Here is a 25,319-nt window from a genome sequence, read left to right as displayed (position 1 = left end):
AGCCTGGTCCCCCCATGGCAATGCATGTCCAAGCTCTCGTAGTGGGGAGCAAGATCCGTGCGGGGAAGGTGAGAGAAGGTGTGTGAGTGGGGAGGGTGGGGGGCAGCCCCCGCAGGAGGGCAGAGCCTGTCCGAGGGGCAGGACACGGGGCAGCCAGGCCAGGAGCCAAGTACGGGGCAGGGTCATGCCTGGGAAGGGGCAGGACAGGAGGGTGGGACAGGGATGGGAACCGGAGGGTTGGCCTGGAGGAGGGACCGGCAGTGGGAGGCGCAGGCTGGGTGCTGCGAAACCTGCCTGTGCCCGCAGCAGTTCCTGCAGGGCTGCCTGCCCGTGCCCGCAGGCTGAGCCCTGTGCCCGGCGGCGACGAAGACTTGGCATCACCCTGGAGCCCAGAGCAGGGCAGCCGTGGAGCCCGCAGCAGCACTGCCACCGCGCTGCTCTGCCAGAGCCAGCCCTGGAGGGCTGCGGACCGCGCTGCGGGGCAAGAGGTGAGGGAGAATCCCGTGGGTGGCAGGGGACGGATGGGACAGACTTGGGGACAGGGGGAGAAGGGTCAGGACCAGGGCAGTCCGTGCCCACTTCCAGCCCACTGCACCGGCTGGTCCACGTGGGTTTTCAGGGACAGGGACGGTGTCCACCTGCCTGTGAAGCGCCACTGCCAGCGGGCACAGCCAAACTGCCCCAAAGTGCCACACCACAGCCCAGTGCCCGGCACGGCCCCAGTGCCCGCTGCCCGGGCATGGGAACATCTCGGGAGCCAGCTCCCAGCAGGAGGCTGCCTGCTGAAGCCCCAGGCAGGGCAGGCAGCAGGCAAAGCTGGCCGCAGATCCCTCGGGGTGATACAGGCACAAGAAAGGGGGAAATTGCCCCATTTCAGGCTGCTGGGCAGAAGTGGGTACAGCCCTTTAACCCTCTGGCGGAGACACCCAGCCCACACTGGTATGGGACATCACCCTCCACACCGCCCTGCTCAGCCCTTTGTGTAGCTCCCACATCAATGGGCAGCCTTCCAGCTGCAACGTCCCCATGCCCTGCTCCCCACACCCTGCTCCCCCAGCTTCTTGGCCAACTCCTGCCATGACTGTCCCCCCTCAATGCATGCCGGTGCCCGGCCACTTGCCCCATGGGCAAATGCACACACAGTATGGGGTTGGGCACATGCACCACGCACACCCCACACCCGCCCATGTGAGCAGAGCCCTGCTGTTCACGCGTGCTGGCTGACAGCATCCCCCCGCCACGTGCTCCCAGGGACACCACCGCCTCCGCCAGCACACCAGCCTGCCTGCACTTCCCCATGCCACTCATGCAACCCTTGCCTGTGCAGGCAGCAGTGGGGAGCAGGCAGATGCCTGCACAGGAGTGCGGGGGCTCATGCAGCAGGGAGCCTGGCCTGGCTGTCCCTCGACAGGCTGGGACGCAACTCCTGCGGGAGGGGGCAGGGGATGCGTGGGAGCATGCAGGCAGCAGGAAGGAAGCCTGCACTGAACAATAGAGGGAAATGGAGGAACTGGAAAAAGACCCAGTGGCAGCACAGTCAGCACAGATGGTTTAGTGCGGAGCAGCATGATTCATGGGAAAAAGGCGCTCAGCGTTCCACAGAGAGCCCACAGCTCTGTCCCAGGGCTGTGCCAGCAAATAATTTGGGGATGGGGGTCCCTGGCGGAGCGGGACCTGGTGGGTGGGCACTGTGCTGAGTGTGAGCTCTGGGACATGTCCCCCGGCTGGGGGTGGGTGGGAGACTGTCCCCCCTCTGCCTGCCCGTGAGTCATGCTGACCTCTCCCATGCCCTCGCCAGAAGCAAGAGAGAGAGATTATGGTCTGGCCCTTCCGGCTGCAGAGCCCTCCCCGAGCTGGCCGACATAGGAGATCGTCCCCTGGGAGGGGCCCAGCTGCTCCCCCCGTTATCTGCCTCGGACAGCCCCCTCTGCCGGGACACCCCCCCGCCCGCCCCGGCTGCGCCGGCTCTCATCCTCCTCCCACCCAGCCCTGTGTGCAACAGAGCCCAGGATGCCCCAGCGTCCAGCATCTGCTCGACCACCCACTCCCCCATGAGCCCCCAGCTGCTCCGTTCCTGTCTGGACTCGGGTCACGGCCTCACCGACAAAGTGGGGCCAGGATCTGGCAACTCCGGGGAGGGGCGGAGAGGCTTGGGGCTGAGAAACAACAGGATGCTGGCTTCTTGAGCTGGGAGGTGAGTGACTCCAGGGACAGCAGTGAGGTGGGAGGACTTTTGGGAGCATCTTGTGCTCCCACTCACAGGATCTGTGCCCTTCATGGCAGCTGAACCCCTCCTTCTCTTCCTGCTACCTCCTCACCCCCTTTTTCTCCTCCTTCCACAGATGATGGGCTGAGCATCGATCGCAGAGGCACCCCAGGGCCATGAGCTCCCCGTGCGGTCCTGACTCCGATATTGCAGACTGGCTGGCCACCATCCACCTGGAGAGATACCGGGATGTCTTCAAGCAGCATGGGTACCACATGGCCAGAGATGCTGCCTCACTGGACGGTGACCACCTGCAGCAGATCGGCATCACCGCCACCGGGCACCGCAAAAGGATCTTGAACTTGGCTCAGCAGACACGGATGTTCAGTCAATCCCAGGGGGGACCCGCAGCAGGAGACACCCATTTCAGAGCCAGCGAGGTCCTGAATACCCCCCAGGCAGGCAAGGATGCCATTCAAGCAGAACCAGGAGGGGCTACTGATGCCTTTGGGACACAGCAGTGTGTCACTGTGCCCGCCCAGGCATCGCCTCTAGAGAAGGACCCTGCTCCTCCCCTTGTGAAGCCGGTTCCCAAGCCAAGGACAGTTTTCCCTCGCTCAAAGCCAGAGCACGTCTTAGCACCTGTGCTGCCGACACACACCACGGAGCCAACACACGGCCTGGGCACCAACGGGACGTCTACAGCCTTCGTGATACTGGAGGGGTTTGTGCCGGGGGAAAGCTCCACGGATTTGGAGAGCCCAGAGGCCAGGCCAGCGCTGCCGGCTGGCCCAGGGACAGCTGTGGCCATGGGCATGAGAGCATCCCGGCTGCGATCCCCAGCTCCTGATCATGGACGAACTCTGGAGGCATCGGAGAAATCCCCTCCATCTGTCCCATCTGTCCCACCACGGCACAGCCACAGGGTCCCAGCACCTGAGCCCAGCCCTGGGAGCGTGCTGGAGGGTCACCCCACATCCAACCCTCCCCTGCCCACTGCAGCTGCCCCAGCCAGGAGAGATCCCTTGCCGTGCCCCAGGGCAACCTCGCAGCCAGGCACAGGACAGGGCAGGCTGGAGATGGTGTCCAACGTCATCTATGAAGGACTCGAGCCCCCATCAGCACCTGCTGAGGACTCAGGAGAGGAGGATGGTCCCCAGGGTCGGGGTCTCTCACAGCCCCCAGCTCTGTCCCCACAGGAGCAGACCCAGCCAGACGACAAACCTGAGTAAGCAGATGCTTTCCCTCATCCTAGGGTACGGAGGAGGGGTGCAGAGCAGCCAGAGCCGAGGACCCAGAGTCCCCTATCCCTGGGACCCCATCCCCATCCTGGCCCTGCCTGCCTCCGGGTGCTGACAAAGCTCCTTTAACCACCCTCCCTGTGCCTTCCCCAGGCTCTGCACAGAGCAGTCCCGCAGGGCAGCTGGGATCCCTCCAAGCTGACAGGGTGACCTTGGGCACCTGGCTGGCTTGTTCTGGTTGGTGGGGAGAAGCAGCTGCCCCACATGCAGTAGGGCTGGGGCTCTCCGGTATGGTGAGGGGATGGCTGAGTGAGGGCTCTGGGGCTGGCTCCTGCTGGGGGCGAGCTGGGGTGGGAGATGCCTGGCAGCCACAGGAGACACAGCCTGGCAGGTCACAGGGTGGGGAGGAGAAGGGAGCAAGGAGGGCGCTGGGAGGAGGGAGGGGATGCTGCACATCCAAGGGGACAAAGCTGGGCTCAGCCCTGGTCAGGCGAAGCCTCCAGCCCATGTAAGCCAGATGGAAAAACAAAGTGGAAAAACCCTGCAGGCTCCCACCCTGTCCTGGCTGCAGCCACAGTAACCCCTCTCCTGTTTTCCAGCAGTCCCGGCTGGCCCAGTGGGGGCCTGCCCCCTGTCCCGCAGAGACCCACCAGCAAGCCAGGTGAGAGCCCCCAGGGCACTAGTTCACTGCAAGGGGGCACCTCCCAGTGTCCCCAGGGAAGGGCGGTGAGAGGGAGACCCGCACACCCTGCCTTTCCGTCACGTCCTGCCCCATGCTCCTGCCTCGCTCAGGGACCAGGGTGGCCCTAGGCCAAGGCAGGGCCCAGCCCCACAGGTATTTGAACTGACATCTCTGTTATACCAGATGCCCTGGATGTTGGGGCACACTGTGGTGGGCTTGGCAGGGGGGTCCCCCTCCAGGGTTGGCAGTCCTGGCTGGTCGCTGCCCCACAGCAGGCACTGCTGACTGCCTTTCCCTCCCATGCGTCTGCCCACAGAGGTCAACGAGCAGCTTGTCAGCCCCTACAGTGAGACCATCTTCAGGCACGAAGCCCAGTCCCAGGAGCAGAAGGTGAGAGGAGACTGTGGGGATGGTGGCTGTCCCCTGCCGTCACTCTGCATCCCACCAGCTGCTGCAAAGTAGGGACCTGCAGGTGGTGGGACTGTGGTGCCCCGCTGTGCCTGGCAGAGCATCGCTGCTGGAGTGGGGGTCACAGGCTGAAACCCCCCAGCAGTGGGCCAGGAAGGTTGAGGAAGTCTGGGATGAGAGAGGGCAGAGGGAGATGTGACCAATCTATCCTCCCAGGGTGTTGGCATCTCCTCTGATCAGAGCTACGAGGCTGTGTCCGAGCTGGACCTGGAGCAAGAAGCGTGCAGGTAGGTATCACCTCATCTGGGCTGCAGGGGCTGGGCTGAGCTTGGGGTCCAGGGTTTGCATGCCAGGGAGACAGGGGATACCCCTGGGCACAGCCTGAGAGGCAAGAGGGGGCTCTTCTCCCCCCATAGAGCTCATCAGGAGCATCTGGGATCAGGTCAGCAGTCTCAAGAAGAGCTGATGGGCTCAGAGATGAGAAGGAGCAGTGCTGGTGGGTGGCCCTTGGGGGGACAATGCTTGTCAACAGATGCTCTGGGTGCACAGCTGGGGCAGTGCCAGTGGCACTGGGTACCTGCACACTGGGCTGAGCCTGGATTTGGCTGCTGGAAGCAGGGAAACACCACGGGGGACAGAGGTTGCTCAGAAATGGGATTGCTCTGAGCTCCAGATGAAGGGATGTGAAAATTCCAAAGGCTCCAGCATCATCAGATCAGCATTTGTTGATCTTGTCACACTGTGGTGGACAGTGAGATTGTGAGGGGCACCGTTAAAATGCTTTTGAAATGTACTTTCCATAACTCCTGATAGCATCTCACAAAGAGGAAGGAAAGCTGCTCTTCCCATTTCAGACGGGGAGGGTTCCTTTTCCTGTGTTGCTTAGAGAGGAGGTGAGCTGCAGCTCTGTGTCCTTCAGCTCTGCCCATGGCCTTGCCGGCCAGTGTGTCTCCATGTCCCTGCTTTTCTGGCCCCAGTGTTGGTCAGCCCAGCCCATCTCCTGCTCTGGGTGCGAGTCATGGCAGTGTGGCCTGATCCAATGTCACAGACAGACAGACATTGCAGCTAGATGAGAGCCAACACGGGCCATGAGTGGGGAAATGCAAATACCTGGGAACAGGAGTTTTGGAAAGAGAAAGACTGAAATCTGCTGTGGAGCCTCTGAACAGCAGTTCAGAGTGGGGCTGGGTGCTGGCCTGTGGGTCATGGTCTCCATCCAGAGGCTTCCAGGGCTCTGGGATCTAGAGCATTCCAAGGGCATCAGCCACTTGCAGCCCTGGACCCACCAGGGACTTTGCAGCCTGGTCTTGCTGAGAAGAGACGGGATGAGACCATCAGCAGAGTGTCAGAGGCAGAGGTTCACAGGTTTTTTTCTCCCAACCTGAGCACTAATATGGTTGGGGTTGTTGAACAAGCGATAGATTGTCTGGCCCATGACCCCCACTTGAAGTCACCAGATCCATCAGCAGCTCCTTGGTCCTCTCACCACCAGCAGATCCCTTTCTTCTATCATCCCTCCTCCATCTTCCACCAGCTCTCCCATGTGAGTACTGACAGGCTGAGACTGCCCCAACTCAGTCCACCTCAGACATCACCCTCCAGGCTCAGCTGACCTGGAAATACCCTCTCCTTGCTCTGGGGACTCATTTGGCCCTGAGGTTTGTTGTCTTCACTGCCTGGCACTGGCTGGAAATGGAGATGATTTGGCCTTTGCAGACTTGTTGTTTGGAGGCTTCCTCCACCAGCCCTGTTCTCAAGGGCAGAGCTGGGAGTTGGCCTGGGACTTGGCGTGCTCATGGGATGCTGAGAGACCCCACTCCAGCCAGGTCATGGGCTTTGCTTGTCCCTGCCAGATGCTGCTTTTCCTCCAGCTCTTTGTGGTTTCAGTGGCTGTAAATCATGGCTCAGGAAGGGGCTGTCATGGATTGTTCCCCTTTTTCTCTTGCCCTGACCCATTGAGTGGGTCTGTCTCCAACTCAGCTCTGGCACTCAAGGATGGTGTCTGCCTATGACGTACAGTCCTCCAGCCACCCCACTTCCTGGCCAGTTCCTCCTGAAGAAGCTGGGACTCTAACCAGATGAATCACCCTACCAAGGCTCTGTTATGCTGATTAAACACCAATTTTCATTGTTCTCAGAGCCTCCAAGCCATTTTTTGTCTTTCTTGCAGACACTGGAGCCAAACAGGCCATTTTCCCTCTCTACCCACCTCCTCAGCCCCAAACACCATTCTGCTTCACCAAAGCTGACCCCTAGCCTGGGTATCTCCAGCCCAACATCCTCCCAGACAGACTTCAGGTCTTGTTTCTGTCCCACATGGTTAAGGGACATCTGATGTCTGATGGCCTCATAAGCTGCCTGTTCAGGGTCAAAGCACAGGTCCATGCACTGCCTCGGCTCCTACGATGAGGCAGTGCTCAAAACCAGGTGTTTGGAGAATTTATGATGACTGAGGCATTTGGGGTCATTCTTCTGGTCCAAAAATATTTCTAGCACATGGACTTGTGCTGGAGGTGGTTTCTCATATTGAATACCCCCCAGTGGGTTTCTCCTCCATAAATTTCTCCTTCTACAACATCCCATGGTGAGGAGTCCCACAGGTCAGCTGCTTCTTTCCCATGTGGTTCTGCATCTTGCTCCTGCTGGCTTTATCTGATGTCATCCAGCTCCTGTGACTGAAGCAGTGGTGCCCAGGGGCCTTTCTGCCCTCCTCACGCTGCTCACGACTTCAGAAACCTGCCCCCATAACTCATCATTTCCCCACTAGAGCTGCCCAGCTTGCTCAGTGCTCCTCAGACAGAAGCTGTGACAGGGCTTGGACCATCCTCGTTGCCCTTCTTGGAGCCTTTTCTTCATCTTGGCACTGGATGCCACAAGCAACCGAGTGGCGTGGGTGCTCTCCTGCTGGTGCTGGTGTGTCCCAGCTGCCATGACTCTCTTCCAGCCCATGTATCATTGCACCTGGGCAGTTCCCCTGTGAGCTCCTGGGACCATCAGACATTTTCCAGCACGCTTTTTTCCCAGGGAAAGAAAAACATCTGGCTGAGAGGGCTGAGGGGGAGGGGCAGGCCTAGCAGTTTATTTTTATAATTTCCTTTTATTGTTATGGCTGGATAGTCTCACCAGGCCTGGCTGGGGATTTTAGCATGGCTTCCCAAGAAAAGGACACGGAGGTAGGACCTCCACTGGCTTATCTGTCCATCCTAATCCCTTTGCAAAACATTTCGGCTGGACACAAGAGCAGGCAGGAGGGTGTCGTGGCAGAAGGATCTTCCCAGTTCTGTGCAGGGTACAGGGAGAGAGCAGGCTGAGACCCCTGGTGAGGACTCAGCTGGGGTGAGCATAGAGCAGGGAGCAGGATGTGGGACTGGGGAGCTTCCTGGCTTCTGTTTGTTGCCCTGGAGTGACAAGGGTTTTGGAGATATGTGGTGGCCTGTGCGGTATTACCCAAGGTGGGGAAGCCCGTTATGCCAGCTAACCCCAGCCTTGCCATCATGTAGAACTGGCTGAGCCTCAGGCTGCTGGTGGCAATGGGGGTCATGAGTGCTGAGGCCTTGTCCCACTCTGCTCATGGAGATGCAAACACCCATGTCACTGGGTGCCCCGAGGAGCTCAGGATGGGGCCAGGAGCAGTACAGGACATCCTCAGATGGGATGGCATTGACCAGGATGCCGCATGGTGAGCAGTCGTGTTGCCGCAGCTGGGCTTCTTCAAAACCCCATTTCTCACAGGACAAGCAGCGAGTGCAGCAGTGAGGGAAGGAGCGAGGATGAGGAGACTCGGTCCCGGCTCATCAACCGCATCATCCAGAATGACACGGAGGGGTACTCCACTGTGGAGGCACCACGGGCTGAGGGCACCCCATTCAGCCTGCCAGCCCATCTCTACCCAGACGAGGTCCTGGATGACCTCACCATCTCCCCCTACGCCAGCTTCACATCACTTTGCGAGCCCCGACCCACCATGCTCAGTGGCTGGCTGGACAAGCTCTCTCCACAGGGGTACGTACCCACCCGTGGGACAGTCCCCATAGGTAAAGCCCCCTTGGTCAAGGCTAGTGAGGCAGGCACACTGGTCACCATGTACCAGGGTAGCCAGACCTCCCCACAGGAGAAGACCCTCTCAGGTGCCCTGGCTGTGCTGCAAAGGTCTCTGTGCAGTTATCCTTGGGGGAAGGTGGGATCTGTGAGCAGATGTGGGGTCCTTGGGGAGATTATCCCCTTCCCAGCAGCCATATTTTTCCGCCATCCCACCAGGAACTACGTCTTCCAGAGGCGTTATGTCCGTTTTGATGGGAAGAACCTCATGTACTTCAGCAGTGAGAAGGTATGAAGGGGCAGGATGTGGCCAGGGTGGGGAGGCTGCACCATGTCGCTTAAGTAGGGTGCCTTGACACCACGTGAGCTGCCATATCCCTTTTGCCTTGCATCGTCCTTCTGTAAGGAGCCAGCACTGCTTTACCATTGCCAGGGTTGAGCAGCTGTGCCTCCTGTGCTTGGGGGGCTCTGAATGCCATAGGAAGCCCAGGGTAGCAAGGGGTCCCTCTGTCAACAGGGAGCAGGCGACGGGGGTCCTGCTGGCTCAGAAGCCCTGGGGCAGACTGCAAATGAGGAATCTCTGGGTCCCAGCCATCCCTACCTGAACCCTCAGCTCCTGCCTGGCTGCTGGTGTCCCCCTGGCTGTGCTATGAGGCAGCACCCAGCTGAGCACCTGGGGGATGTGGAGGATGTGCTGCATGGAGGAGCTTTTCTTCCTGTGGGCGCTGGCACTGTGGGTTAGGTGCGTGGGATGAGTCAACAAACATTTCCTGTCCCACGTCCTCTTGTCCTTCCATGGGGGCTCTACCTCATCACCCTCTACAACTACCTGAAAGGAGGTTGCAGAGAGCTGGGGATGAGTCTCTTTAACCAAGTAATAAGTGATAGGACAAGAGGTAATGGCCTCAAGTTGCACCAGGGAAGGTTTAGACTGGATATTAGGAAGCATTTCTTTACAGAACTGGTTGTTGGGTGTTAGAATGGGCTGCCCAGGGAGGTGGTGGAGTCCCCATCCCTGGAGGTGTTTAAGAGTAAGGTCGACATAGCGCTGAGGGATATGGTGTAGTTGGGAACTGCCAATGCTAGGTTAAAGGTTGGACTAGATGATCTTCAAGGTCCTTTCCAACCTAGACGATTCTGTGATTCTGTGATATGGCCCTGTTAGGCCTGCTGCGGGGTGCTGGGGGCTGCCACACCACCTGGGGTGACAGGCACTGCTGCCCCAGTCCTGCGGCACAGCCAGCCAGCCTGGACCCACATCAGTGGCATCCATGCAGAAGCAGGTCCCATGCATGGCCCCACAGCAGCCACTATTGCAGGAACTTGCAGGCATCCCTGCCACATCCCCTTACCCCTATAATTATGGTGCCAGCATGTCTGGTAAGGCAGGTGCTAGGGTGGCTGGGTTATGAAGGTGCTCGCAGGAAGGACAAAGAGGGGTAACCCTGCCTGTGGTTCATCCCAGGAGCCCTACCCCAAGGGGGTGATTCCACTGTCTGTGATCGAGATGGCTCGCTCCACCAAGGACAACAAGTTTCAGGTCTTCACCAGCCACCGGATCTTCGTCTTCCGTGCCGAGAACGAGGGTAAGTAAAGTCACGGGCCAAGGCCCCCCAGTCTCCAGGGAACTGTCCCTGACTCCCTCCTCCAGTCAGAGCATCCTGGAAGCAGCTCTCACCCCATCCCCAAAACATCCAGCCACAATGAGCAAGGGGACCTCTCCTCTGCCATGCCTGTTGGGTGCTCTGCTCCATGCCAGAGCTGTTGGGAAGGGCTCAGACCCTCTCCATCATGCCTGGTCCCCAGCCCAGAGGAATGAGTGGTGCTCCACACTGCAGAAGAAGGTGATGGACCAGCGCCTGGTTGGGTCCCGGCCCCGGCCTGCCAACACTGCTCACTGCCAGAAGTCAGGCACCCTGGAGCTGAAAGGCCAGAAGTCCAAGGTGTTCGCAGCCCTGAGCCTGCCTGAGATGTGGCTGTACAAGAGTGAACAGGTTTGTGGCCGGAGCAGACACCCCACTGGCATAGAAGGCTGTGCCAATGGAGTACGGGATGAGAGCAATGGAGGGTGCTTAACCAGGGCCTGGGCCAAAAGGAGAGCAGAGAGGAAAAGGACAGGCAGGAGAACGGGAATGCAGAGCAGAAAGCTGGAGATCCTGCACAGGGCAGCAGTAGTGGGAGCCTGGGCTTGGAGATGCAGCAGGTACCAGAAGTGGATCCACTGCCCAGTCTCCTCGCTATCACCAAATTATCTTCACCTCTGCCAGGAACTTAGACCTTAGTCTCACCAAAGTGTTCCAGTCCATCACAGGACAGGTGGATCAATGACCACGAAATCACCAGCAAACATACTACCTGCTGCAACATGGGCTTGTCCCATGAGAGGCAGCAGGTCTCTGCTGGCCCATCGCACCCTGCCTGCTGCCTACAGAACTCCCCAACTCCTGCCTGCTGAATTTTCTCATCACCCCTCTTTTTTTTCCAGTCACCTCATTTCCAGTTTGCCTGGTGTGCACTAAGCAGCATCAGGCCTCTGTGGTTTAATGCCCAAGTTGACACTTGCTTTGTGAGTGTGCCTGACATAGTGTGGATTCAAATCCCCAAAATAGAGGGACTTGAACGACTGGGTTTCAGCTGTGAGCAGAAATTGCCTTTCATTTTAAGACATAATGTATTTGCAGGATGCTTTATGTAGGCCTGCATGAGATGACTGAGAGATGTGCCAGGGTACCAGGTCTGGCTTGTCCAGGCAAAGCAGGGATGAGATGCTGGGGGTGCGGATGCAGCTCCCTGGCTCCAGCCCAGCATCACTGGCACATCTAGGGTGGTGTGTCTGCTGTGGCTGTGGCACTGCAGAGCCAACACCGGTGTCACTCTGAATTGCAGTTCTTTAAAATGGGCATTGGCATCTGCTTGATTGAGATGCGTGGCTCCACCATCCGTGAAGCCAAGAACCGCAGCTTCGAGCTCATCACCCCCTTCAAAATATTCAGGTATCCCAGGCATGTGGGTGGGATGAGATGGGGAGCAGCTGGGTGCTGGACCCAGGTGCTGGTTGCTCCAGGCCCCTGAGTTTTGGTTGTGCTGGTGCTCATAGCTTCGTGGCGGAGTCAGAGCGGGATAAGCGGGAGTGGATGGAGGCCCTGCAGGAGGCCATAGCTGAGATGCTCTATGACTACGAGGTGGCAGAGAAGATCTGGTCCAACAAAGCCAACAAATACTGTGCAGACTGCTGGGCTCAGAACCCTGACTGGGCATCCATCAACCTGTGCGTTGTGATCTGCAAGCAGTGTGCAGGTCAGTACATCTCCCTGGGGGGCACATGGGGTCCTGGCGTGCACATGGTGGGCTGGGCCTGCCTGGGCAGGCAGGGTGTTGGCTGGACTATGGGTGTGACTTGGGTACCAGCTGCCCTGGCAGGATCAAGGGGTGCTCACTCTCCTGCTCCCCGCAGGGCAGCACCGCAGCCTGGGCTCCAACATTTCCAAGGTGCAAAGTCTGAAGCTTGACACTAGCGTCTGGTCCAACGAAATTGTACAGGTAGAGGCACTCAGGGCAGGGTGCTGGGGCTGGCACGGCATGCTCAGGGGCCAGGCTGCTTCTCAAGCCAGGGCAGCAGCCCCACAGTCTTCCCCGGGATGCAGGGTCACCGGGCATCCTGCTTCTCCCGACTAGCCCTGGTGCTTGCCATGACCATGGGACTCTCCTGCAGCTCTTCATCATGCTGGGAAATGACCGAGCCAACCGGTTTTGGGCTGCTCGCCTCCCCACTGCTGAGACTATCTACCCAGATGCCAGTGCCGAGCAGAGACGGGACTTCATCTCCCGCAAGTACCGAGAGGGACGGTACCGCCTGCCCCATCCCCACTACGCCACTCAGGAGGACGTGCTGCAAGTAAGGGCCACCTCGGGCTGCAGGCAGGATGCTGGGGTGCTGGGAACAATCCCAAAGCTCTCAGACTGAGATGCCAACACCTCCTGCTTGGCTGTATGTACCTTCACCCTTGTGAGAGGCAGTACTGGGGCCTCAGGTGGGAGGTTGTGCACTGCTTTGACTGCCTTCAGGTACCCCTGGCAACAGGCTGGGGTCTCTGTGAGCCAGGATATGGTCAATACAGGTGCCTGTCTCATCCCAGGCGCTGTGCACTGCGATGGCAGGACCAGCCCTGCTCAAGACCGTCCTGCAGTTCTTCTCATCCTCAGAGGCTGGGCTGGCGGCTGACCCTGTCACCCATGAGGTGGCCCCAGGGGTTGACCTTTCATGGGTACTGGAGAGCAAAAGGCTCAGGAACCATTCAGGTAACAAGGACCCTTGAGCTCCATCTGGCTGTGATGGGGGGGCTTCCTCCTTGCCACTGCCCACAGCACGCCCCAAAGCTGCGGACAGCCAAGGCATCAGGTGCTGTGGCTCCCTGGGGGGTCCTGCCCCACTGCACCCCTCTTTTGGGTTGGGGAAAGGCAGCAGGTTCCTCTGGAGCCCCTTTTCAGGGGACCCCATGCCTGGCACATCCCCTTACCTACACCTGCATGAGTGGGATGTCCCTGCCCCTCCAGTACCCACTCTTTGGTGGGTGCCTGTTCCTGCTCCGCTCTCAGTGCCGTTCCCCACAGGGAGCCCCTGTGCACGGGAACCAGGTCCGGAGGGTGTCTACAATGAGATCACGCAGCCAGTCACACACAGTGGGTACCTGTACCGGGCCACAGCCCACCCCAAGCTCCCAGGCGTCAAGAAGAGCAAAGAGGGTAAGCATGGGAAGCTCAGGAGGGCAGCCAGTGGGGTGCATACCCCAGTGCCGCTGAGCCTCCCCATTCTGCAGACTTCCAGCGCACATGGTGCTCCCTGGAGAGAGCCCTGCTCTTCTTCGAGATGGAGAAATGCACTGAGCCCCTGGGCCACATTGAGAGCGGGGACCTCATTTCCCTGGGTGTGAGCAGAGCTCAGGCACTCACCAGCCCTGGCCCCACCGAAAGGTACCCCCAACCATACCCCCACTGCATGCCCAGAGAGCCCATGGGCACATGGAGAGTAGGGACGGGCATTGCTCCCTGCTTGATGCAATGGTCTGGTCTGGTCTGGGTGCAGGTTCGGGGTAGGGAGCTGCCCTGATGGGCTGGTTCATCCTCTGTAGGTTTCATTTCACTCTCGAGCTCTTCCTCACGGGGGAAAAAGTGCAGCAGCTGGGAACCGACAGGCCTGAGACACTGCAAGCCTGGGCCAGTGCCATCGGCAAGGTAAGCCAGCCCCATCTCCAGCACCCTGTGCTGCTGGTGGGTCCCTGTGCTCTGTCCCCACTTCCCCGTTGTGATTCCTCTCAGCCCCCCGTGCTCTTCATCCTCTGTGGCAAGCACCGTCCTTCCTTTTCTGGGGGGTCCCATCCTCCCCAGTGACCTGCCCCCATCCTCATGGGGGTCTGCACTCAGAGGCTCAGCCCTGTCTTTACCCATCTCCTCTCTTGCTCTGTCCCACAGTGGTTCACACCCGTGAGCTGTCACTGTCTGCTGGGCTATGAGTTCCAGCGCGTGGGCCAGCTGCGCTACAAGTGCATGCTCAACCCCGAGCGGTGGCAGCAGGCCTTCTTCATCCTGCAGAAAGCTCACCTCTTCATCTGCCCCACCGAGGATGATGGGGCTGAGGATAGCATCAACCTCCGGCGGCTGCAGGAGCTCAGTGAGTGCCATGCTGCAGCCTGGGACAGGGACCATGTGTTGGGTGGCCATGCATGGCTCTGACCCCTCTACTACTCACCCCAATCCAGGTCTGGTTCCCCCTACGGAGACCCCTGAGAAGAAGGAGCTGCTGATCCTGGTGGAGATGGGGAGGTGAGTTCTAGCTGTGGGAATGATGGGGAATGATCCAAGCAACTTCAGCAGGCTGCCCAGGGCAAAGGCACTGATGTGTGGGTCTATGCTGATCCCAAACCCGTGGTGGGGGTGCTACTGGGACAGTAGGGCTGTGGCCAAGGGGTTTACAGATGTCACCCCAGCCCAGGGTCTCTCACCAGGGTAGGGTGTCCCTCAGCTCAGCCTGGCTGTGCCTTGCTCCCTGTCCCAGAGCTAGGCTGTGTGCATGGGCAGGAGGGGATAACCTGCCCCGCCCCCGGCAACCTTCATTCCCTCTTTTCTGCCCTTGTTGTTCTCAGGACATTTTACCTGCAGGGCTTGTCACGGGTGGACTCGGCAGCGTGGTACGCTGACATCCAGGCGTCAGCAGGGGGCCGGGGTAATGCGCTGCGGGACCAGCAGCTGAGTCGGGGGGACATCCCCATCATCGTGGACAGCTGCATCGCCTTCATCACACAGTACGGTGAGCCCAGCGCGGCAGCAGCACAGCCAGACCTCTGACCAGACACGTCCTCTGACCAACTGGGTGGCCAATGGGTCCAGGCAGGAGGCACCACTCTTGGGACACCAGTCCCGTTGGGGATTCTGTAGGCAGGATTGGGCCTCCATGACCCATGTGTCTGCCCAGGGCTGCGGCATGAGGGGATTTACCGCAAGAATGGAGCCAAGTCCCGGATCAAGGTACTGATGGAGGAATTTCGGCGGGATGCCCGCAATGTCAAGTTGCGCATCAGTGACAACTTCATCGAGGACGTCACCGATGTGCTGAAGAGGTTCTTCCGTGAGCTGGAAGACCCTGTCTTCACCCTGGAGCTGCACCCACAGTGGAAGGAGGCTGCAGGTACCTCCTTCACCTGACCCTTGTTCCCACACTGGTCTGCCTGCCAGGGACCCCTGGCGCCAATGTCTCTCTGGGACGGGTCCTGGTGCCAGTCCTGGTGCCATGTCAGCTCTGGAATTGCTGCATTCAGCAATGGGCCATGTCTTATCTTCCTCCAGAAATCTCCTCGAAGCCCCAGCGCCTGGAGCGGTACAAGGAGCTCATTCATCGCCTGCCTCGCCTCAACCACAAGACTCTGGCTGCGCTCATCGGACACCTCTACCGGTCAGTGGGCCACCTCCCTGCAGGGTCCCCTGGTCCAGCCAGGGTTCCCGAGGCCAGCCAGCAGCATGGGGTCTCCCCACTGCCCAGGGAATGTTGGCTCTCATCCCTGCAACCCAGGAAGAGCCCAGTGCCTGTGCCCTGCCCCCCCAGCCCCCCAGCTGATGCTAGTACTCTGGGACGCCTCAAATGTTCCCAAAGTCATCCTGCAGCAAGGGAGAGTGAAAGGAGGTTTGGGAGTAGGGGACAACCCCCTGTAGAACGTAAACTTCACCCAGTACACAAAAAAGAGGGAAAAAAAACAAATTCCCATCCCCGACTCAGAGTTTGAGGTGGGGCTGTTGTCTGGTTTGGTGGCAGCTGGAAGTCCTCGAAACAGGAACTGCCTGGCTTGAAGTTCCCACTACTGGGGAGCTGGGTTAAAATGGGCTCATTTCAGAAGAGTTTGTATAAGGCAGAGGAGGGTACCTAGGGCTGAAACCCCATCCAGCATGGGACCAGCCCCTCACCTCTCTCCTCCTTGTCCCAGGGTGCAGAAATGTGCAGACCTCAACCAGATGAGCACCAAGAACCTGTCACTGCTCTTTGCACCCAGCCTCTTCCAGACTGATGGCAAAGGGGAGCACGAGGTCAAGGTGATGGAAGACCTCATTGACAACTATGTCAGCATCTTCAATGTAAGCTCCCCGCAGGGGACTTGCCAGCTCCCTCCATGCTGGCTGTGTTTGTCTCCCCTTGTATCCTCCCATACTGCCCACCTCTGCCTGCCCCTGCATCTCTACATCCTGGCCATGTGTCCTCAAGCCATATCCCACCCCACACTGACTCCATGTGTCCTCCTTCTCACCCTGTGCACCCTTCCCCTGGCAGATCGATGAGGACCAGGTATCCCAGATGGATCTGGAGAACAGTCTGATCACCACCTGGAAGGACACCCAGGTACTAGGGATGTACTGCCAGCCCCCATCATGTCAGGGACCCCCAGGCTGGTGGGACTGCCTGGAGGATGGGGGCACTCCCAGCTGCCCACCCTGGGTCCCCACTGTCCCACACCTGATATCCAGCAAAGGACCTTCCCCAACTTGTCTCCCCTTCGCCCACCACCTAGAGGCTCCTGCCCAGGGGAGAAGCAGCCCCAGCTCCCTGGGACACCATTGCTAGCCCCTGGGGAGAGGGGACGTGCACAGCACCCATGTTGGCACGGTACCAATGCCGCTTGCTCTTCCCTCAGCTCTCCCAGGCAGGGGACCTCATCATCGAGGTTTACCTGGAGCAGAAGCTGGCTGACTGCTGCGTCACCCTAAAGGTGAGTCCCAATGGAGGGCTGTGCCGGAGGAAGTGAGGAGGGATGCAGGCTCCTGGTGCAGCCTGTCCCTGGGACCCAACCTGCCACCATCCATCACAGCTCCCTGTGTGTCTGGCCCCAGGTGTCCCCCACGATGACGGCGGAGGAGCTCACCAACCAGGTGCTGGAGATGCGCAATGTGGCAGCCAGCCTGGACATCTGGCTGACCTTTGAGGCCCTGGAGAACGGGGAGCTGGGTGAGCATGGTGGAGATGACATGGGGGGATGTTCTCAGCATGACCAGACTGGTGAGGAGGTGGTGTGGAGTATGGGGGAGCAACTTGCTGCTGGTGACAGGGGGGACAGGGACTGGCACAGGGAAGGGGACACAGAAGTGAGAGCATCCCTGCCTCCCCAGAGCGGCCCCTGCATCCCAAGGAGAAGGTACTGGAGCAAGCTTTGCAGTGGTGCAAGCTTCCGGAGCCCAGTGCTGCATACCTGCTGGTGAGGAAGGTCCCCATCGGCGAGGGCAGCTGTCTCTTCACAGGTAAGGCAATGACAAAGGGTCCCAGCCCCTAGGGGTGTCCCCAGAGTGTGACAGCTCTGCCTGAGCTTCCCCTTGCCCTGGCCACCACCCTGCAGCCATCTGGGGCACATCCCTGAGACCCACAGTGGGACGTCCCTGCAATAGCCCAGCCACCCTCACATGCTCCCAGCCCCTATGACCCCCATCTCCCCTGCACTGAGCAGGTGTCAAGCGTGAGACTCCCAAGTGTGGGCTGCTGAAATGCCGTGAGGAGCCCCCCAAGCTGCTGGGAAACAAGTTTCAGGAGCGCTATTTCGTCATCCGGGACCGGAGGCTGCTGCTGCTCAAGGAGAAGAAGGTACCCAGGGGATGCTGTGGGGATGGACCTGTGCCCTGAGGGCAGGAGGAGAGCCTGGGAGGGGCAGCCTGGAGACAGCAGTGGCGGTGGTGGCTGTCCTCCCGTCAGGGAGGCTGGCAGCAAGCTGGGCTAACCCAATGGATCTCTCTCCCCAGAGTGCCAAGCCAGAACGCGACTGGCCCCTAGATGCAGCCAAGATTTACATGGGCATTAGGAAGAAGCTGAAGCCACCAGCCCAGTAAGTGGAACCTTCCCTGGCCGTGGCCCTGGGGCATGCACCCCTCAGTCCCTGCACCCGACACACAAACCCAGCAGCTGGGAGCATGCCAAGACCCACAGGGACCCAAAGCCATGACAGGCCTGCGCCTGTGGAGCAAGTTCAGCCCGTCCCTCCGCTGCCCACAGACCCTGGGCTGTGTCTGAGCTTGGTGGTGCTGCCCCACAGCCTGTCTCTTCCTTTCCCCAGGTGGGGTTTCACGCTGACCCTGGACAAGCAGCAACTGTGAGTATCTGCCCCTGCCATCCTGGGACTGGGGGGATGTTGAGATCTGTTCCCAGTTTTAGTGGGAGTGGGACAGCCAGGGGCAGTGGTACAGGGCCCTGGGGGTCAGGGCAGAGCTGGTGCCTGCCTGGTGCACTCGAGGCACACAGTGGTGGGACCATGTGCTCCCTGGCACAAGGTGGGGCCAGGCTCCAGGGGCAATCCATCTCCATACCACACACCCTTCCTACCTCCCCATCCACACAAGCACCCAGCACCGGGCTCCAGAGGGACCTGCCCACCCTGCCCAGGCGTGCATGTCACCTGCATGGCTGTGCTGCCTGCCAGCCTTCACCCAACACTGCTCTATGTCCCCACACACCCAGGTGGGGTGCTCCTGCACACCGCACCGAGCTGGGCTCCCTGCACCAGCCTCCCCAGCACCGCTGGGTGCCTGGGCACACCTGTGCCTCTTGCTGATTCTGTCCCCATTTTCCTGACACTGCTGATGCTGTGGCAGCAGCTGAGCACATCACCTGCCCCCGACATGGGGCTGAGATGTTCTTCTAAGGGCAGCAAGGACAGCTGAGCTGAGGTGCCTCATGGGTGCCCAACAAGCTCTCACCTTGCCCTGAAGCAGCAGTTTGGGCATGCAGAGAGTTTCAGAGGTGCAGTCTCACTGGGTGTAGTTGCACCTGGCAGCCCCGGTATCATAGTGTAATGGTTTAGCCCCTGCCGGGGTCTGAGACCAGGCGGCCGCTGCCCCTCCCCCACAAAGGGAGTGAAATACAAAGCCCCGATCTGAGATAAGGACAGGTTTAATACAGCAGTGCAATAGCAACACAACAAACAACAACAATAACAATAAGAATAATAGTAATAACAATGAACAGGGCAAAATATCTACCAATATAGCAGTGAGAGAAAACCCAGCAGCACGAACCCCACGCGATCACCGATTCTTCCCGATTCTTCCCGAGCTTCCTCCCCCACTGCTGGGGAAACTTAACCCTATCCTGGTTAAACCAGGACACATAGACAAGGTGGCAAGGGGACGGAAGCCCCACTGGCACTGCTCCCTGGCAGTGTCTCAGCTGACTCCTCTGCAGGTACCTAGTGTGCTCGGGGCAGGCTGAGCTGTGGGACTGGACCACCAGCATCCTCAAAGCTCAGGTGGGTGCAGGCTGGCTATGCCACCCAGCTGGACTGGGCTGGGATGGGCTGGGATGGGCTGGGATGGGATGGGGCTGGCAGGGCAGCCTGGTATGACCCCCTCCCTGCCCTGTCCTTGTGCACAGCACGATGATCTGCGTCCCGTGATCATGCGCCGGCGCTCCTCCTCCGACCTCGCCAAGCAGAAGTTCGGCACCATGCCACTGGTGCCTCTGCACGGGGACAGCACTGATGCCACCATGCTCTCTGCCAACCAGACCCTGGTAAAGCCCCCTCAGCTACCCCTGCCCATGGGTGCTCCTGCACCCACCCAGGTCCCTGCACCTGCCCTGAGACCATGCGGCATGGTCTCCCTGAGGCGGGCGCATGCCACCTGGCACAGATGGATGCTTTGGGTGTGTGTCCCTGTGCTTGGCGGTGTGTGTGTGCTGCGTGCTGTGCTCATGTCCATGGCAGCTCTCCGTGCATGCAGGGCCCTGTGAGGGCACATGGGGTGCTGTACCCCACTGCCCATCCTCTGCCTGTCGAGGCATCCACGACCCTGCTCCGTGCTATCACGTGCTTACCTCTGCCCGTCTCCTCTGTTTCTAGCGCCGCCTGCACACACGAAGGACTTTGTCCATGTTCTTTGTAAGTACCCGCACACATGGAGCATGTCCATTGCTGGCTTTGCACCGTGCCTCCCAGCTAGGGCAGCAAGGGCTCGCCTGCAGCACCCCAGCTGCACTTGGAGGCATGCCCAGGCCATCCTTCCCACGCTATGTGGCAGAGGAGGGGGTGTCCATTGCTCTGTGTGTCCCATACCTGGGGATGGGGGTCCCTGCATGCTCCTGGTGTATGTAAGCAAGACCACAACAGTCCAGCCCAGTTCCCAGTGTTGGGCATGCATTGCCCAGAGGGGTTCAACGTAAGAAATACAAGGAAATAGGTTTGGGTCCTCCTCACTATCAGGTTATTTCTGCAGGGGCCACCTGGCTGGATCTCACTTCGCCTGGCTTTGTGCTCTGCATGGGTTCCCATTTCCCTCCCCACCCCAGACCACCTCTGCCAAGGGATGCTGGGCTGCTGCCACAGCCTGGTGGCATGGACCCTGCCTCAGCGATGGGGGAAAAGAGCAACAGTGCCTGAGCCATGAGCCCTGATGGAGGGTGGGTCCCCTGCAGGCATCAGACCCACAGCGAAGGGGCAAGGTCCCCAGGCAGCACCCAAGTGCAGGGAGAGCAAGGTGAAGGGGGACGGAGGGGTATAGCTGAGCAGTGCAGACAGTGCCCCTCACTCTGACCCCCTGCCCTCCCCCAGCCCATGAAGATGCACCAGGACTCCCTGGAGGAACAGCAGGAGAAGGAGGCTGATGCTGATCCTGTCTATGAGGAGGTGGGCAACTTTCCCGAGCTGGCCGCACTGGAGCTGGGGCAGGGGCTGCTGGCAGACCTGTCGGCCATGCCCCCCGTGGACAGGTCCAGGAAGCCAGCCCCCTTCCCTGAGCAGCCCCCAGTCACAGCCCTGCGCTCCTCACTGCCTGCCAGCCCAGCCCAGAGGGTGGAGGGTCCCTCCGTCACCAAAGCCCTGTCCCTTGAAAGGGGCTTGAACTTAGACAGTGACAAAGCTCCAGCCCAGGGGCTCAGACCCACCAAAACAGCCTCTCTGGAGAGAAACTTGGAGCCTTCTCTGGCACTGGCCAGGGACTGGGAGCCAGCAGCCACACCAGGGAGCAGTCCCAGTGCAGAGCCCTCCGTGGAGATCCCCAGGAAGAGGAGCATGCAGCCTCCCTCGCCAATCAACAACAAACTCATCCAGGAGCTCAGCAGTGTCATCCTCAGGAAGAACGAGGGCCAGTCACCAGGGCCGGGCCAGCCGGTGACGTGACCCACCGTGCTGAAGGGGCAGCCACCGACCTGGGGGTCAAGTCGCACCCTGTGGCAGCGATGATGGGTACCCCACACTCCCACATCATGGAGCCCACACCATCCTCCTCCTCCTCCTGATCCCAGAGCTGGGCTAGGAGTCAGGACTGGTGGGGACCAGGGGACTAGTGGGGATCAGGATGCTGAGCCACAGTACCCCATCTTGGAAGGGCTGGAGATGCTGCCACATGTGCTCTCGCTCATGGGTGGCATGTCTGTCATCGGGCCCAGTGCCTAGGGAAACAAGTAAAAGGGAAAATAAAAGCAGAAATGTGGTGCCTGCGTGTTTCGGCACGGTGTCAGGCATAGGGGCATGCAGTGCTTGCCAGCATGGGGGAACACAGCATGATGTCCCCTCTCCAAGTGCTGGGCCTGTGGGGCAGAGTCAGGACACCCAAGCCATCCTCCACTTCTTGCATCTACCATGGCGTATTTTGGGGGGGTCAATGGGAGCAGGGCTGGCCACGTGTGCTCGGTGCATAGTCCTGGCGATGGAGGATGGCTCCTGCCCAGCTGCGGTATTTATGCCTGTTGCTTCCACCAGCAGGGAGAAATAAAGGTTTATTTGTACTCTGGAGGGTCTGATCTCTGCTGGAGGTGCGGTGAGGGCTGCCAGGTTCTGGCAGGCAGGGACATGGGGGTGCCAGGGCCAAGCACCCAGCCGGGGGACCCATGAGACAGAGGCAGTGCTGGCAGCATCAGAGGAACTGCAAAACTAGTGCAAAGTCCTAGTGAACCTCAAATTCAGGGTGGGATTTTCTCTCCAAGTCTGTTGCCAGCCTGGGGTGGCGCAGACCTTCGTGCTGGGCACAAAGTTGCAGGATCCCCCATTCCCAGGGCAGGGGGACACAGCCTAGCACCCACTAGCCCTGGCTACAGCTGGCTCTGCTCACTGGACCTCAGAGGCAAGGCTCCCTTCCCTGATGCCCTCTCCACCAAGGTCTCAAGCCTCCCCAGGCAGCAGATGCCTGTACCCCGGACCCAGTCCCGAAAATCCTGGGAGACGTAGAAGTAGATGAAGGGATCGAAGCAGTTGTTGAAGGCACCAAACACCAGGGCCAGGGTGTACAAAATGTAGGTGATGTTGTTGCACCCTGTGGCCTCCAGCATGTAGTGGATGAAGAGCAGCACGTTGCTGGGAGTGAAGCAGAGGATGAAGACCAGGAGGACCAGGGCCAGGATCCGCACCACCTGCCTATAGCGTCTCCCCTTGGCCAGCAGCCGTGCCAGGATGCAGCTGTAGGAGATGGTCATGAGCACAAAGGGCAAGCCAAAGCCCAGTCCCACCAGGGAGAGGAAATAGTAGACAAGGAACATGTGCTCATTCTTCCCTAGGACATCATGGCATGTTGTGATGTTCAGGCTCGAGATATGACTTGTCTGGGGGTGAAAAAGCAGAGGGCTCATGCCCAGCCCCACCACCAGCCAGATGCCCACACAGATGCCTGCCTTGCACCGCGTCCAAGAGGAGCCCTTCCACAGGAACGGGTGCACCACAGATATGTAGCGCTCCAGGCCAATGCAGGTGAAGAAGAGGATGGAGCTGTACATGTTCCCATAGAAGAAGGCCACCATGGTGCGGCACAGGTACTCCCCAAAGAGCCAGTGATTGCCCAAGAAGTGATAGGAGATCTTGAAGGGCAGCAGGAGGACAAAGAGCAGGTCAGCACTGGCCAGGTTGAGCAGGAAGAGGGTGCTGGAACATCTTCTGAAGTTGGTCACCAGGACCCAGCAGGCCAGAGCGTTGGCTGGCAGCCCCACGAGCAGGATGACAGAGTAGAGGGCAGGGAGGAGACGGGTGGTGAGGGTGCTGTTGAGAAAAGCCTCCACGGAGGCCCTGGGGCACGTGGCTTCTTCTTGGGGAGTGAGAGGGATCAAGACTCGCCCTTTGCCACGCACTGCAGAGGACACAAGAGATCAGACTCAGCGAGACCCCCCTCCCACTGCCCCTTTCCACTCAGGACCACTCAGGAGCTGTCACCACTCCCTGCAGAGCTGCCAGCAAATGCAGGAGCTGGCATCTCCCTGCCCCATGGCAGGGGCAGCTCAGGACATGGGAGCCCTTAACATCCTGCCGCCCTCCCCATGTGGAGCCGTGCCACATCCCATGCCGTCCATGCCACTAGCCTGGCAGTGCCACCGCAGCACTGCCAGCCCATCCGGGCACCCTGCCCGCAGCCCGGATGGGCTCTGCTCCCATATGCCACTGCAGGGACATGCAGCTCTGCCGATGTCCTTTTGCCTACCGAGCCCAGCACAACAGGTCCCCTGCAAGCCAAGAGGATCAAAAGGGCAGATGGGAAACCCACGCCAGGCCAGGGTCAGGATATGGCCACCCATGCCAGGATGAGAACTGTTCTCCCACCAGGGCTCCTGCCTCCTCCTCCTCCCAGCCACCACATGGCTCAGCTTCCCATCACGGCCAGAGCTGTGCACGCCTCCCCATCTTCCTGTGGTCAGAGGCTTTTCACTGCACACTCAGAACAAAAGTGAAGAACAGGAAGGTGCCGGGACACCGGACAAACAACTCCTGATCCCTTTTCTGACTTGCTCAAAAAACACAGATGGGCTTTGCTCCCCTAAAAATCACTCCCTCCCGACTCAAAAGCTCCATCCAGGTGGTCCCCATGATGTCTGGCCCCAAGGGGCCCCAGTTACATCCAACAGATTTCCCGCAACCTCTGCCACCTCTCCGCATCCAGGGGACAGGGGAAATTCAGATTATGAGAGCAGTAACTTGATTTTTGCTGCCCAAAGGGAAAGGGGTGGCAGGGTTTCAGGTCTTCACTTAGGTTTTCAGTGTGGACACCCAGGGAAGGCAGGCCAAACAGCGCCCCGAGCTTCCACCATGACACCCAGCTATCCCCTCCAAGTATCACAGAACATGATGTCAGAGTGTCCCAGTGAGGCCTCTCTGCCCTGCCCCATCACCCCCCAGACCCATCAAGGCACTTACTCGGAGAGAATTGGGTGGCCGAGCCGAGCCAGGCACAGCCGAGCAGAAGGGTGATGCAGGCAGCAGCAGGGATGGGCGAAGGCTGGGACATCTCCGCAGAGTGGCCTCTGTGCAAGCTGGGTCTTCACAAATGTCACAGGCAGAGCTGGCCCCACTGTGCGTCACCAGAGCAGGACAGCCACCGGCCCCCTCCCTGCTGGTAGCCTTCCTCTTTCTCCTCCACGTCACGCCTGCATCCTGCCCGCATCCCTGTGGTGAAAGCAGTCAGACAGGAGGCGGGGAGCACGAGATGACCACCAGCTGCCTCCACCGCGGAGCACTCAGGGGACGTCATCGAGGCTGGGGTGATTTCCAGCCACCAGCATGCAATGGTGAGAGGGAGGAAGCAGACATAAGGCAGCCATCAGGAGACAGTTGTGAACCGCAGCAGGCGGGAGGAGTTGTACATCCCCCAAGCATGGGACAGGAAGGAGACAGCTTGCTCCCAGCCAGGTGACATGTGCCCCTGTCCCCCTGTAGCACCCTGGGGGCACAGGGCACCCTGCCTGTCCAGCCCTGCCAGGACCAGACATCCCCAGAGATCCATCACCTTGGCCAGGCTGACAAGCCAATGTCACCCTGTAGATGGAGCTGCTCTCTCTGTCCCACTCTGCTGTCCCCTTCCTGCCACCCAAGTGGGGTGCTGGGTGGCCCCCAGTCTATTTTCCTGGCTCCCTCCTGCAGCAGGGAGGCAATGGAGGGGAATAACAAACCTGGTGACACAGCCCCAGCGCAGCCTTGAGCATCGACAGGCATCAGGGAAACGAGGACACCCAAAAATGTCAGGGAAAGAGCAAGAAGGGGACAAAAGGGACAGCGGGGAGAACCATGAGCTCTGCAGGAACCACAGACAGAGAAAAAGCAGGACAGAAAGAAAAGTGAGAGCTGAAGGGGGGGATGGGAAGGGGATGGGAGGGGAATGGGAGTGGGACAGAGGGACCACGTCACAGATGGGGCAAGGTCTGGCTGGGGAGCCCTCATGGTTCCAGGTCCCCCCACGAAATGCCACTGCTCAGCACTGCGCCTGTGCCCCCATGGCAGGGTCCTGCCAACCCAGGGGGTCTGCATCCTCCACGTGA

At 59.7% G+C, this 25,319-nt stretch overlaps 2 protein-coding genes across 6 annotated transcripts; one reads left to right on the top strand and one right to left on the bottom strand.

Moving 5' to 3' along the window:
- Window positions 1-304: 304 nt before the first annotated feature.
- ARAP3 (ArfGAP with RhoGAP domain, ankyrin repeat and PH domain 3) lies at window positions 305-21,820 on the top strand. Of its 5 annotated transcripts, none has more exons than XM_074883652.1 (34): window positions 305-488; window positions 2,343-3,434; window positions 4,050-4,108; window positions 4,446-4,519; window positions 4,754-4,824; window positions 8,270-8,539; window positions 8,795-8,864; window positions 10,041-10,161; window positions 10,382-10,569; window positions 11,462-11,568; window positions 11,673-11,872; window positions 12,030-12,115; window positions 12,288-12,470; window positions 12,712-12,874; window positions 13,187-13,318; window positions 13,393-13,546; window positions 13,705-13,807; window positions 14,045-14,243; window positions 14,332-14,395; window positions 14,716-14,879; window positions 15,045-15,257; window positions 15,416-15,521; window positions 16,048-16,195; window positions 16,389-16,457; window positions 16,750-16,824; window positions 16,946-17,060; window positions 17,222-17,350; window positions 17,554-17,687; window positions 17,843-17,925; window positions 18,154-18,189; window positions 19,278-19,341; window positions 19,467-19,604; window positions 19,933-19,971; window positions 20,641-21,820. In XM_074883652.1, exons 2-34 carry the CDS (start codon window positions 2,383-2,385, stop codon window positions 21,205-21,207), a joined length of 5,376 nt encoding a protein of 1,791 aa, XP_074739753.1. In that variant the 5' UTR covers window positions 305-488; window positions 2,343-2,382; the 3' UTR covers window positions 21,208-21,820. The 5 variants fall into 5 exon arrangements, with proteins under 5 accessions (XP_074739753.1, XP_074739751.1, XP_074739754.1 ...); XM_074883650.1 differs by having other exon boundaries at window positions 4,047-4,108; XM_074883653.1 differs by having other exon boundaries at window positions 4,047-4,108; window positions 19,814-19,971; window positions 20,641-20,778.
- Window positions 21,791-24,301, bottom strand: LOC141949735 (proteinase-activated receptor 3-like). Its single transcript, XM_074883655.1, has 2 exons — window positions 24,202-24,301; window positions 21,791-23,143 (listed from the first exon to the last, which is right to left on the bottom strand). The coding sequence occupies exons 1-2, from the start codon at window positions 24,290-24,292 to the stop codon at window positions 22,119-22,121; spliced, it is 1,116 nt and encodes a 371-aa protein (XP_074739756.1). The 5' UTR covers window positions 24,293-24,301; the 3' UTR covers window positions 21,791-22,118.
- Window positions 24,302-25,319: the final 1,018 nt, after the last annotated feature.

This window comes from Strix uralensis, chromosome 14 (genome assembly GCF_047716275.1).
Source record: "Strix uralensis isolate ZFMK-TIS-50842 chromosome 14, bStrUra1, whole genome shotgun sequence".
In the NCBI taxonomy this organism is placed as follows: Eukaryota; Metazoa; Chordata; class Aves; order Strigiformes; family Strigidae; genus Strix; species Strix uralensis.
This window is presented reverse-complemented; position numbering and strand designations above follow the sequence as displayed.